Raw genomic sequence first — 14,216 nt, 5'->3', positions numbered from 1 at the left:
AATCCAGTAACACCTAAGCCAGCACTCTGGGCCAGTAACCCTCACCTAAACTCTGACAACAGCTTCCACCCCGATCTTCCTGCCTCCTCCCGCAGCCCGCAGTCTACACTCCGTGCCACAGCGGGATGGATCCTATGAAGACCTTGGTAACATCAGGTAGCTGCGCACACCCAAGCCTCGCGTGACCACCAGAGGACACGCCCAACTTCTCAGGCAGTCACTCCAGGCCCGACTGCTGTCCCCTGCTCTTTGCTCTCACCCGCCAAAAAACAGAACGGTGCGTTCCGAACAGGTGCAGCTGAGTGTTAACTCGGGCGTGCGCACACTCCGCTACCAGTCCCCGCATAGCCTTGCACCCACACTGGTTGCCGGAAACGGAAACCCCCTTCATAGAACTCCTGGCGCGGGCCTGGAGTTTCCCCAGGGTCCCCAGACTCAAAACTTGGGGAATGGCACTTAAGATCCCGGGACACAACAGTGCAGAAGACAGGCGGGTGGGGGGCGGGTCAGGCCACCTCCCACTCGTTCGTGCTGCCTCTGATGCGGCGGGAACTGGGGAGAGCCCAGCCTTAGACCAACAAGACCCAGGATCCACCGACCGGGAAGGCAGCAGCTCAAGCTCCGCGCCTCAGGGCTCAACATCGCCCCTCACGACGTGCCCCCCACCGGAGCCCGCTCCCGCGCGCAGCCCGCCGGCGCTCCCACAAAAGCCCGGACACCCCCGACTCCCTCTCCCGGACACCGGGGCCTGGGCCGCAGGGCCGCGAGCAGGCGCCCTGCATTCGGGCCTTCGGGGCTGGGTGGGGCGGCGGCGGGGAGGGCCCAGGGGACGAGCGCTTACCGGAGTCGGGTCCCTGGGCGCGGCCGCGGCCATCGGGCTCGGTGGGCGGGGAGCACCGGGCCGGTGGTCCCGGTCTCCGCCCCGGCGAGGGGCTGCCCGGGCCGCGTTGCCGAGTTGTGGATCCGCGAGCGTGCAGCGCGGACGGGGCCTCCTCTCGCCGCTTCTCGGTCGCGTCAAGTCAGTATGGACGCAGAAAGCCAGACCTTCTCACCGGGCGCGCAAAACCGACAGCAGCTATCATGGCCACTGTGCGGAAACAGCCGGAAGTCCCACCCGCGCGGTACGGGCACGCGCGGAAGAGCCCTTCTGAAGCGCTCATTGGACAGCGACGCTGTCGCTCGGCCCCGGGCATTCTGGGCGGAGTAGTCCCCACGGCTCTGCGGCTGGGAGTCGGAGAGTCGGCCACGTCCTGCGGCGAAGGCTCGGCGTCTGGTGGGAGTGGTGCTGGGAAAAGGCCGATGTGCGGCTTCGCTTTTTTTTTTTTTTTTTTTTTTTGAGAGCACGTGATCGTGTTTCTTTGCAGTTCTCGCTGCAGCCGACCACCCAAGTGTATGCAGACCTTTCGGACCCAGCGAAGTCAGCATAGTCCTGGAGGCTAAGGATGTCGCTCTGGATCTTCCCAAAGGCCGCAAACCAAACAGACACATCATTCATAGAGTCCGTCAGACACTGATATGTCCACGCCTAGTGGAAGCTAATAAACATTATCTTTTTTCAATTAGTGTCTCATAATGGTACACTGACTGCTGTGTCACCCCTTAGCAACAGGCAGGTGGACAGACCGATGGCACTTAAGCTCTGGACCTTCTGCGCAAGGCCACAACCCCCCACCCCCCCACCCCCCGCTTTCCAGGCAGTGTTCCTGGGTTTCCCAGATCGCCTTCCCCAGACACCACCATACCCGGGCTCACCCTCACTGTGATGGCACTGAGGGCCCTTGGACAGGAGTTCACACTCCCTCCCCACGTGCACATCACTTTTCCTGTCACACCTGTCACAACAGCACTCCCACAGCCACAGTCCCTTCCTGTCCTACTTCATAATCATCTCTGCCTCTCTGATTGTTAATCAGCATATGCTGCCTAGGAAATGTGTGACTGATTCAAACAGGACCAAGTACTATCCCAGACTCTGATGTCCCCACGACAGAGGCAGCCTTGTCCTAATATGGTCTCCCTCCCTGTAGAGGGCACTCTACAGACACATGCACACTTCCCCTTTTCTGAGGGCCCCCACTCTTTTCATGAGAACCTAATGCTGATGGGCTCTCTTGAGGATTATCTCATTCAACAGCCCCAAAACCAGACAGTGTGGACGGACTATGATTCCAATTTTCAAAGGAGGGATCTATCTCTCAAAGAGGGTAAGGGACTTCCACAAGGTTGCTCAGCGGTTACACCGCTGAGCTGGAGACAGGTTACACCACCATGGACCCACTCACCTTGCTCCCTTCTGTTCTTCTCCAGCGGAAATTTCCCGGGACTTGGGCTAGGATTCCCAAACACCTCACCTGCCAGATTGTCTATGGAGCCTGGGACCACCAAGTAACCCCACACCAACATCTCCACCTGAGGCTCTCCACATCATCAGTGTCACCTTAGACCATCTGTTCCCTCACTACTATTGGCAATAGTTCCTCCCCACGGAAGGAGGAAGCCTAAATATGGCTCCTGGGTGGCCCCTCCACTCTATGCCCCCATACTAAGCTGTCACCCAGTTATCACTGTCACTATTACAGTGTGAGGCCCTGAAGGACTGAGAGTAGCCACTGAGACCCTCACATGTCCCTGCCGGCAGCTATTGCAGGAGACCTTAGTGTTTACAGCTCTTCCTCACCATTCCTGGTAAATTGCAAATTGTTCCAACAATGGCTGCTAACCTGCTAGAAATTTTCCATTGCTCCCATAAAGCCCGTAAACCTCCCACCTTCCTCTCCCAATCAGACAGGCTTCTCGGCCCTGGAGACAAGCACTTCTGTGTAAAGACTTCTAGGCTCCAACTTGCCCCCCCCACCTGTCAATGTTTAACCCTGCCTGAGCCTCCAGGTTGTACTAAGGTATGCACCCAACTTTCTGCTCTGACTCCCACCAGCCCATCATCAAATATGCAGAGATGGGATAGGTTGTTTTCTCCAGGCCAGACTATCGCCACACCCATTCCTCTCATCACACTTGGTCCTTGGAGACTGTGCAATTCTGTGTGTTGTTTGGGCATCCATATTGCATGCCTGTCTCACGAGTCTCTGTATTTGTGCATTTGTGTTGCCAGGCTGTGGCGATGTCTGAAAGGGTCCCCAGTGCAGGAGCTTCTGTCCCCATGGAATTGGGGGTGTGTCACTATCCTGGCACGTGGTTGTTCACCAAGTTCTCCAAACTCTGTGTGGTATGACTGCTCATTAACCCAATCTCTAGCTCCTCTCCACTTCATGGAGGGTGGGGCTGAAAGTTCTAAGCTCATGATTTGGTCTTCCTGGGACCAGTCCCCATCCTGAAGCTATCCAGGAACTGCCTCACTGAAATGGAAGACATTCCTATCACCCAGGAAATTCCAGATGACTTAGGGGTTCTGTACAAGGATCCAGTTAGAAGACCAAGTATTAAAACAAAAGATGTTTCTATTGCTCTCATTACTTAAGAAATTACAAGGGCTTTAGGAGCTCTGTGCCTGGAACTAGGGACAGAGACCGACATATATATTTTCTGTTATTTCACAACCTGCCTCACAGAGGTCTTTCCAAACAAAAGCTTTCCCTTGTACCAAGAGGTATGTGCAAGAATGTTCACAGTAGCAAACCCCTGGAGACAAACCAGGAAAGAGGACAAATAAATGTTCCTCTCCACACAGTGAGCATTATCTGTAGCCCCATAGTCCTCTTATGGAAGCAGTGAGAGAAATGTCACAATTTACCCCATAGAATACCCCCTTCTGTGATTCAAGCCATTTTCATATGGTACCTTCCAGTTTGTCAGCGTCATTGAGCCCAGTTTCCTAGCAGAAACCAACGCACAAACACATTCCAAGTAACCAGCACAAGTGCTGTTGCCCCAGCTATGCACAGAATCTTTCCATTTCCTCCAAACTGCCCTTTCAAAGTAGTTCTGCAAATAAGCTCCTCATTCCCCCACACCTGCCATCTCTGGAAGAAATGAGCAGAAATCATTTGACCTTTCATGGTGTTTGTCAATAAAATAGCATTCTGAGACTTGCGGTCACGAATCATATCAGGTCCATTTTAGCTGTTAATGTTTCCAGTGTATTACAGAGATGTAACATTTAAATATAAAGGTTCCCTTTACAGGATAAGGCCTATTTCTGGGTTTCTGCCTCCGCTTTCTACCTTTTCATGCTCATGTGGCCCAGTAAAGACAAAGGGTGAGGACAGAGGACAGGGGAGCAGGAGGGAAAGCATCCCTTGACCACTGGGAGCTGCTCTTTGTGTCCTATGGTTGAACGTTGCTGGGTTTTAGGAATAAGCACCAACATTACACATTCGTGCATTCATGCAGCAGACTCTTTGTGGCTACCTGAAATCTGTAAGCCACCTTTCTAGGCACGTGAGATACTCTAGTGAACGAACTTGAGAAATTCTTCCCTCACCTCACATTTTAGTGAAGACAGTACACGGGCAATATAATCAGGAAATGACACGTTCTAAACAGGGAAGTGCCATGGAAATGCACGCATCTGCATTCGTATTTCTACATCATTCCACTGGGGCTGCACCTGAGGAAGCTCCTGGTGTGGAAGGAAGCCCTCTGGAGGCCCTCTTCTGGTGAGTCTTCAGGTGGCGGTGGTAGGTCGACGACTGGCGGTAGCTTCTGTGGCAGAGGGAGCACTCGTAGGGCTTCTCTCCTGTGTGGATTCTCTCATGGGCCAGAAGGTTGGTTTTGTGGCTGAAGGATTTTTCACACGTGCTGCACGTGAAAGGCTTCTCTCCTGCATGAATCTTCTGATGCACGTGTAGGTCTGACGCTTGGAAGAAGCCTTTGTCACACTCAGCACAAGTAAATGTCCTCTCGTTCTTATGTCTTCTCTGATGGGCTTGTAGCTGAGAGAGATACCTGAAGAACCTAGGACACTTTTCACATCTGTATGACTTTTGGGTTTCATGGCGTCCTCCTTGCTGTCCCCCACATGGGGATTTCCCCTCAGTTCTCTGGTGGGTAGGAACAGGCTCAGGGGTGACCTGGACTGGCTGAGAGAGAAACCCTGGTCCCCCCTCTGTAAGGACATCTTGATAGGAGGGTCCTTCCAGGGCCCCTTCCTGGGACCCGGATGTGCCTAGAGCTGCTCTTCTGGAGCTAAGCGGATTCTTCAAAGAAACACTGTCCTCTTCCTGGATAATGAGCAGGGAAGGTATTTCTCGGCTTTGACTGGTAATACTGTCATTTATGTGATAAATGTTGTCACCATTTTCTTTAGCTTTCTCTCCTGTGGGGGATAAAGTGACTCGGTGAAGTCGTGCCCAAGAAGGAGCCGCATGAATCCCTCTGGTACCTCGGCTTACCCCACTCACCTTGTCCTGTTTCCAGGGAATTATCTTGGGGAGTCCAGGAGGGTGTCCCCATGTTCTCTTCTGTTGAGGTCCCTGCTGACAACTGTTTCATGAAATAAACAATGACTTCTCTTAAGGGTATATTCTCAGAAAAGAGGGCTTCTTGTCCCTGCATGTGGATGTGGACCTGTAAAAAACAAAACAAAACAAAACAAAAAAAACACCTCATCACTACGGTATATGGATCTGTTGAGTGACAGAAGCCTTTGTAGAAGACCTTCCCTAGTGCGGCTTTCCCAAGATCCCACTACCGCATGCTGCCACATCCACTATTCTGCCCTTATCCCTGCTGGCCTTAAAGTTCATGGTAATTTCTAATTAGTGTGTCATTTTCAATGAGAAAAGATGAATACTCAAGATTTCTGAGGGAAGAATGATCTTGTGTTAAGGCATTTCTCCCCATTCTTGAGGTTTCTGCTCTACTGTCATTTTCTTAGTGAGTCCTCCTACCATCTCACTGGTTAAAATCAATTAATATGTTGGCTCTTCTATGTCCTACTGAACAGATGCCTATAAAACATCTGCTCTCATTTTGCTTACTTAGCATGGCAAAGGATCTCTTTGATGAGAACTAGTAAGTGGGTCTACAATAACTCTTCCTTCTCTACTCCTGGGCAATTACAACAGGCTGTACTTAATCCTTATACACTTCTGACCCTCAGGCCAGGAGCTGAAACCCTCTACTCACTAATCCAGGTGGCTTCATGCCATCGTCAGTCAGATCTTCCATGAATTTCTCCAGGTTTCTGCCACTGGCATTCCATTTCTCTTTCAACATGGCCCTGTCACTGCAGTGGCCATTGATCATAAACTGTTCCAGGACCAAACGAGAAATAATTTCATCCTTGCTGTGTTTTTCTGGCTGCAGCCATGAGTGAAATAACTTATAGAGATTTTGCAGTTCCTGCCTTGCACATAAGTTATTACTGTTTTGTAATAAACTGAGCTGAGTCCTCGGGAACTCACAGATCTCCTCTTTCTCCTGAATGGCTTGCCCTTGACAGGGTTTATGCTCTAAGTTTTCTGACCCAGGATCATTCCTAGATGGTTCTCCCTGAAATGAGATTCTGAGGTCTAAAGCCATTCTTAACAGGAATTCTCAGAGATTCAACGTCAGATATTCAGTTCCTCCTGATTTGTTTCTCCGGAATTCTGTTGCACCAGCTCATCGATACCTAAAGAGTGCAAGCTAGAAATAGAAGAGATACAGAACTAATTACAGCACAGGCATAATTTTAAAAATTCAGTTTCAGATAAGTTCATGCATAAATTCTACTAGACATGTAAGAAAGAATGCTAATCTTACACAAATACTCCCAGAGCATAAGAAGTGGGAACACTCCCCTTTTAATGAGTTTAGCAACTCCCTAATAATAAAAGTTTATAAGTACATTAAAGAAAGGTACACTACAGGTCAAGTTCTCTCACAAATGGTAGGTAGCGAAATGGAAAGCAAAACATTTGCAAATCAAATCCAATGACATATATAGAAAATAATAAATCACAAAACAAGTGAGGTTTACCTTCTTTTTTTAAGTTTTTAAAAAAATTTATTTATTTGCAGGGCGCCTGGGTGGCTCAGTGGGTTAAAGCCTCTGCCTTCGGCTCAGGTCATGATCCCAGGGTCCTGGGATCGAGCCCCACATCGGGCTCTCTGCTCAGTGGGGAGCCTGCTTCCTCCTCTCTCTCTGCCTGTCTCTCTACCTACTTGTGATCTCTATCTGTCAAATGAATAAATAAAAAAATCTTTAAAAAAATTTATTTATTTGAGAGAGAGCACATGCATGGGGAGAGGAAAGGCTCCCGCTGAGCAGGGAGCCCAATGCGGGGCTTGATCTGGGATCATGACTTGAGTGGAGGGCAAACATTTAGCCTACTGAGCCACTCAGGTGCCCCAATTGGGGTTTACTTTCAAAATGAAAAGTTGGGTTAAAATTAAAAAGTCAATTACCACATGAATAGAGTTTAGAAAAACACAATATAATCATCTCCTTGGATACATTAAAGGTGTTTAATGAAAGTTGGTGTTCATTACCAAAAGATATTAGTAAACTGGGGATAATGAGAACTTCCTTCATGTCATAAAGTATGCGAAATACACCCAAACTCATCCTTAAATGTTTTCCCCTTAAAACTGAGAGATGGATGGCCACTGCCAATTCTATGCAACATTGGACTACTCTTTAGTCAGTAAAAAAGGCAAGAAAATATTTCAAATATCATTATTTTATACATGTCCTGATTTTGTTTCCAAGAAAGTATGAAACATTCTACAAATATTAGGCAAGGTGAATTTTTGCAAGATGTCTGATACAAGACCAATTTGCCAAAATCGTTCGGATTACATTATGACACTAGCAGCTGAAAATTAAATTTAAAAAAATACTCAACTCTATATATCGCCATTAAACATAAAATATCTAAGAAAAATTCAATGAAAATGTGCAAGCCCTTTAAAGAAATACACAATATTACAGATATTATATGTATAAAGAGTAGCTATGTTTGTGGATTGCAAGACTCAATTCCAACTGGAAAACATCAATTATCCCCAAGTTGCTGTATAAATTCAATGCTATGTCATTGGAAATCCAACAAGTGGTTTGTCTGTGTGTGTGTGTGTGTGTGTGTGTGTGAACACTGACAGCTGATTCTAAAATTATGTAGACATAAATAGGCTAAGAATAGTCAAGACTAACTGAACATAATAAAAAATATAATTTAAAAAAATAAAATAAAATAAAAAATAATAAATTAGAAAAAAAAATACCCAAGATAATTCTGAGGAATAATAATGTTTGAGGATTTACATAATCACAAAACAAAACTGATTATGAGACTATATTCATTAACACTCCTTGACAATGGCACAAGGATAGACAAATAAGGCAACAGAGCAGAATCACAAAACAAAACTGATTATGAGACTATATTCATTAACACTCCTTGACAATGGCACAAGGATAGACAAATAAGGCAACAGAGCAGAATGTTAGCCTTATGTAGATTGTTATCTATACGGTCACCTGCTTTCTATAAAACATGACACTGAAGTGCATGTGCTGACAGGAAAGCTTATTTTTTGTCTTCAATAAATGGTGCTATGTCAACTGAATATTCATAAAGGGGGAAATCCATCTTGACCCCCATCCTACCCCATTTACAAAAATTAGTTCTAGATGGGTTTTAAAAATCTGAGAAATGTAAAATAGAGCTTCTAGAAGACGACCTGGAAGAATATATTTAAGAACTTATAGTAAGTAGAAAAAGCTGTCTTTTAGACATTACAGAAAGAACTCAGCAGGAAGTTCTTTTCCCAAGGAAAAGGCCGACATACTGGACTACATTAAAATGAGAGGTAGTGTTCATCAAGTGAAGTCATTTATTCATTTAAAAAATGCAGCACAGTAGAGAAGATATTTTCTTTCTTTTTTTTTTAAAGATTTTATTTATTTATTTGACAGACAGAGATCACAAGTAGGCAGAGAGGCGGCAGAGAGAGAGGAAGGGAAGCAGGCTCCCTGCTGAGCAGAGAGCCCGATGCGGGACTCGATCCCAGGACCCTGAGATCATGACCTGAGCCGAAGGCAGCGGCTTAACCCACTGAGCCACCCAGGCGCCCAGATATTTTCAATATATAGGTAAAACACAGAATGAGTTTGCAAAAACTTTTTCAAATCAATGAAACAGAAGATTGATTTCTAGGAAAATGGTCAAAATACTTGTCAAAGGCAGATATCTTATAACAAAACTACCATAGCATGCTATAAAATACTGCCAGAAAGACAAAAATCAAATAGACTGAGTGTTGACATGGACTGGAACACCTAGCACTCTTGGTCACTACTGGTGAGTACTCACTGTGGAAATGTTGTGACTGGTATCGACTAAGTCTGTGTTTATGTATTCAGGATGTGACCGTCAGTGTTATTCCAGGGCATTTGTTCAACAGAAAAATGTACTCACCTACATCACAGACATATCTGAATGTTTATAACATTATAATTCATAAAATTCTCAAATCGTAAACAATCTAAATGTCCAACATTAAATGGAATAGATTATCATTAACTCATAGAGTCATATGATTATTCGTATGACTAGCATTGATCATTGAATGATCATTCATTGATAGTGCTGAAAGTGAATGAACTGTTTCCTACAACATGAAATAGCCATAAATCAAAATGTTGAATGAAATAATGCAGAAACCAAAATATACATTTTGTTTATTCCCATTTATGCCACTTCAAAAGCATATAGATATTATCAGTATTATTTAGGATGTTGGTTACTTTTGGAAACAATAGTAGATCCCGGGGTAGGTACATATATGGAGGGCTCCATAGAAGGACCCCATCCCAGAACTAAATACGATTCCTGGGATGCCGGACTTCCAGTTTCAGATGGCAACATTCCACCTCTTGATCTTAGAGGCGGTTATTCAGAAGTGTTTCTCTATAAAAATCCACCAAGCTATCTACTTTCACTACTTTTTCATTTTCTGTATGAGCATTCCACTGCAATAAAATGTTCAATTTTAAACAGCAAATGGAGTCTAAAATTATAATTGGACATACAATTGAATAAAGGCAATGATCTGGTACAAATATGTTCTGCCAGTTATTGTAAGAAAAGAAACTCTTAGAAAAATTTTGAGAATAAAGTGAATGAAACAGAAGAGACAGATGGGAATCCATACAAATGACCTCATCCTGTGTCAAAACCCCTCCTACCTCAGACACAAACATTTGTACGATGCACCCACCCCACCCACGGCCCCCCAGCTATGCTCACTGTGTCAGTCCAGTGATACATTTCTTTTTTTTTTCTTTTTTTTTAAGATTTTATTTATTTGACAGAGAGATCACAAGTAGGCAGAGAGGCGGGGGAAGCAGGCTCCCCTCCCAGCAGAGAGCCTGATGCTGGGCTCAATCCCAGGATCCCTGGATCATGACCTGAGCCAAAGGCAGAGGCTCAACCCATTGAGCCACGCAGGCGCCACTCGAGCGGCACATTTTTTTTTCAAAGTTTTTTTTTTCTTTTATTTGAAAGAGAGAGAATGAGAGAGAAGGAGCGAGAGTATGAGAAGGGGGGTTGGAAGGAGAGGCAGACTCCCCACAGAGCAGGGAACCCCATGTGGGAACTCCAGGAGCATGACCCGAGCCGAAGGCAGTTGCCCAACCAACTGAGCCACCCAGGCGTCCCACTTTTTTTTATTTTTTAAAGATTTTATTTATTTATATGACAGAGAGAGACCAAAAGTAGGCAGAGGGGCAGGCAGAGAGAGAGAGGGAAGCAGGCTCCCCGCTGAGCAGAGAGCCCGATGCGAGACTCGATCCCAGGACCCTGAGATCATGACCTGAGCTGAAAGCAGCCGCTTAACCCACTGAGCCACCCTGGTGCCCAGTGATACATTTCTTAGGAAACTTTTTCTTTGCTGTTTTTTTCCCCTATTAACAACTATCCTTCCTTGTGAAAAACATTTGTCCCTGCTTCACTGCTTTTTTCAAAGTTACAGTGTTACGTTGATTCATTTCTAATCCCTTCCACTCAAGTGTAGGATCCAGTAGAGATCAAATTGAGTTTGCATTGCTCAATATTGATTTCTGTCTGCACATCACTGTTACCTGGAAAACTGCAGGCACACCACTGGGATGTCAAATGAATAATAAATAAATAAATAAACAGATTTAATTCTATTTCTATATTATTGCTCTATTTTAGTGTCCCTCGCCCATTTTGTATGTAGTTAACATTCCAAAGATTTTTTTTAAAAAACAAATTTCAGGGGTATCTGGGTTTTTCAGTTGGTTAAGCGTCTGCCTTTGGCTTAGGTCATGATCTCAGAGTCTGGGATTGAACCCAGCTCAGCAGGGAGTCTGCTCCTCCCTCTGCCTCTGCCCCTTCCCACTACTCCTGTCCTGGCCGCTCTCACTTGCACTCTCTCAAATAGATAAACAAATTTCATGCCACAAAAATCAGAAAAATATGAGTGGCAGGATTAAAATGTGGGCACACAAAGACCTAATTAATTTGTTAGTCGATGTCATTTCATGATTTGTGTCAAGCTCTGATCAGACTAGCCAGCCACCCTGATCCCATCGGTTAATGAGGCAGCGGATTCTGGAAAAATCCAATATGAGAAAGTTGAACACATTCTTGGCTTTTCCTAATTCATTTATCACAAGGCTTCAAATCAACCTTTCTAAAATCCTCAACTGGTCAGGTCACACTCCATTTTATCCCCTCTATTCCTCCTTCTAGCCCTCAAGAAAAATACCAAGACCTTCTTGGTCTTGCCAGGGCCATCTCACCCCTCCAGCCCCACCTTAGGTGTTGTGGCTGGTTCTTTATATCCACATACATCAGCCTCCCTCCCTTTCTCTCCTTTCTTCTGTAGAAGCCACGTCCTCTTCTTCATCTGCCCCTTCCCCCAGGTTCTTTTTCTGGATTACCTTACATTTGTAGACATCACTTAATCCTACACAGACACAGGTGTAGAGCATTATTAGAGCTAAGACCCTGGAATTAAAACCTGACTGTCATGTTAAAAGTTCTCATCAGAGGTGCCTGCGTGGCTCAGTCAGTTAAGTGTCTTTGCCTCAGGTCATGATCCCAGAGTCCTGAGATCAAGCCCCAAATCAAGCTCCCTACTCATCAGGGAGTCTGCTTCTCCCTCTCCCTGCTCCTCTGCCTACTTGTGCTCTTTCTCTCAAATAAAATCTTTTTTAAAAAGTCTCATGACAGGGACCCCTGGATGGCTCAGTCCCTTAAGCGTCTGCTTTCGGCTCAGGTTGTAAACCCAGGGTCCTGGGTGATCACAGGGCTCCCTGCTCAGTGGGAAATCTACTTCTCCTTCTGTCCCTCCCCCGTTAATTCTCTCTCTCCCTCTCACACACTCTTTCTCTCACATAAATAAAATCTTTAAAAAAGAAAGTTCTCATCACAAGAAAAAAAATTGAAACTATGTAAGATGACAGACGTTAACCAGACTTACTGTGGTGATCATTTTGCAATATATACAAATATTGAATAATATGTTGTACTCCTCTAACATAATATTATACATCAAAATTATATCTCAAAACAAAGCCCAGGCTGGCAGGGTTCTTAATCTGGAGTCTGGCATTCACGAGCTTTGTGACTATAGGCACATTACCCATCAGTCCTCGTCTATGTCATGGCGGCTCTGATCTCTGATGACACCCAGCACCCAGAGTTGGGATGGGAGCGAAAAGAGTTAATACATATGAAGCCCTATTGGAGTATTTGCTGGTGCATGATAAGCACTCAGTAAAGTCTGCTGACACTTCACTTTTAAATTTTAGCTCCTACCCACTCATCCCAATCTGCTGTTGGCCAATATGTCCACAAGTTGTAATAAAAATTAATTACTAGAAGGGGTGCATGGGTGGCTCAGTGGGTTAAGCCTCTTCCTTTGGCTCAGGTCATGATCTTGGGGTCCTGGGATCGAGTCCCGCATCAGGCTCTCTGCTCAGCAGGGAGCCTGCTTCCCCTTCTCTCTCTGCCTGCCTCTCTGCCTACTTGTGATCTCTCTCTCTGTGTCAAATAAATAAATAAAATATTTTTTTAAAAAAGGAAAGAAAGAGCTTCATTTAAAAAAAAAAATGAATTAGGGACGCCTGGGTGGCTCAGTTGGTTGAGCAGCTGCCTTCGGCTCAGGTCATGATCCCAGCGTCCTGGGATCGAGTCCCGCATCGGGCTCCTTGTTCTGTGGGGAGCCTGCTTCTCCCTCTGCCTCTGCCTGCCACTCTGTCTGCCTGTGCTCGCTCTCTCTCTCTTTGACAAATAAATAAATAAAATCTTAAAAAAAAAATGAATTACTAGAGGGGCACCTGGGTGGCTCAGTGGGTTAAAGCCTCTGCCTTCCGCTCAGGTCCTGATCCTGGGATCGAGCCCCGCATCGGGTTCTCGGCTCAGCAGGGAGCCTGCTTCCTCCTCTCTGTCTCTGCCTGCCTCTCTGCCTACTTGTGATCTCTGTCAAATAAGTAAATAAAATCTTTAAAAAAATGAATTACTACAGGGCGCCTGGGTGGCTCAGTGGGTTAAGCCTCTGCCTTCGGCTCAGGTCGTGATCTCAGGGTCCTGGGATCGAGCCCCGCATCGGGCTCTCTGCTCAGCAGGGAGCCTGCTTCCTCCTCTCTCTCTCTCTGCCTGCCTCTCTGCATACTTGTGGTCTCTGTCTGTCAAATAAATAAATAAAATCTTTAAAAAAATGAATTACTAGAAACATAAAATTCACGCGATAACAGAGTCATACAAGAAGACTTTCACAAGGAGAGGTCCCCTGCAATCAGGCCAGGTTTTATAGAGAAGCTGACACAATAGATCGTCCCCCACACTTGAGGGATCCCTGTAACTTTGCACCTAGGAATTTTCCTCCCAGAGCTGTGCCTACATACACATGCATGGATACTCACACACACAAAATCAGAAATCTTCCTTTCATCCTGCAAACTCACCTCAAGAAGACTGAACTTCAAACTGGGCAATCCTGGGCTGAAAGCGAGCAGCTCTGTGACTCACTCTCCGCGCTGGATTCATTGGGACCGGTCTTCCTAAGACTCCTCCCTTTTATAGGGTGTGGGTTCAAGGATGCATTCACAGATGTGATTGGATAAAAAGGCTCACTGATGAAATCCCTGATGGAATCTTCATCTGACTCCAGCTCCACCTCTCCAATATGTTATCACAGAACAACCTAGAAGGGCCCCTGGGGGGCTCAGTTGGTTAAGTGTCTAGCTTCGGCTCTGGTCATGATCTCAGGGTCCTGGGATGGAGCCCCTGCCTGCCTCT

The 14,216-nt window shown here is 45.9% G+C and overlaps 1 protein-coding gene across 1 annotated transcript in view; it reads right to left on the bottom strand.

Moving 5' to 3' along the window:
* The window catches only part of LOC111139712 (zinc finger protein 211-like), an 83,528-nt gene that overhangs the window by 42,025 nt on the left and 27,287 nt on the right, over nt 1-14,216 (bottom strand). Inside the window, exons 5-6 of the mRNA XM_022492064.1 lie at nt 4,678-4,936; nt 2,398-2,403 (exon numbers count right to left, since the gene is read on the bottom strand). Coding sequence (XP_022347772.1) covers nt 2,398-2,403; nt 4,678-4,936 — 265 coding nt within the window. The remainder of the gene's footprint in view (nt 1-2,397; nt 2,404-4,677; nt 4,937-14,216) is intronic.

Source organism: Enhydra lutris, unplaced genomic scaffold (assembly GCF_002288905.1).
Source record: "Enhydra lutris kenyoni isolate GAN:26980312 unplaced genomic scaffold, ASM228890v2 scaffoldscaffold114, whole genome shotgun sequence".
In the NCBI taxonomy this organism is placed as follows: Eukaryota; Metazoa; Chordata; class Mammalia; order Carnivora; family Mustelidae; genus Enhydra; species Enhydra lutris.
Note: the sequence above shows the minus strand (reverse complement) of the source record. Positions and strands in the feature narration are given on the sequence as shown.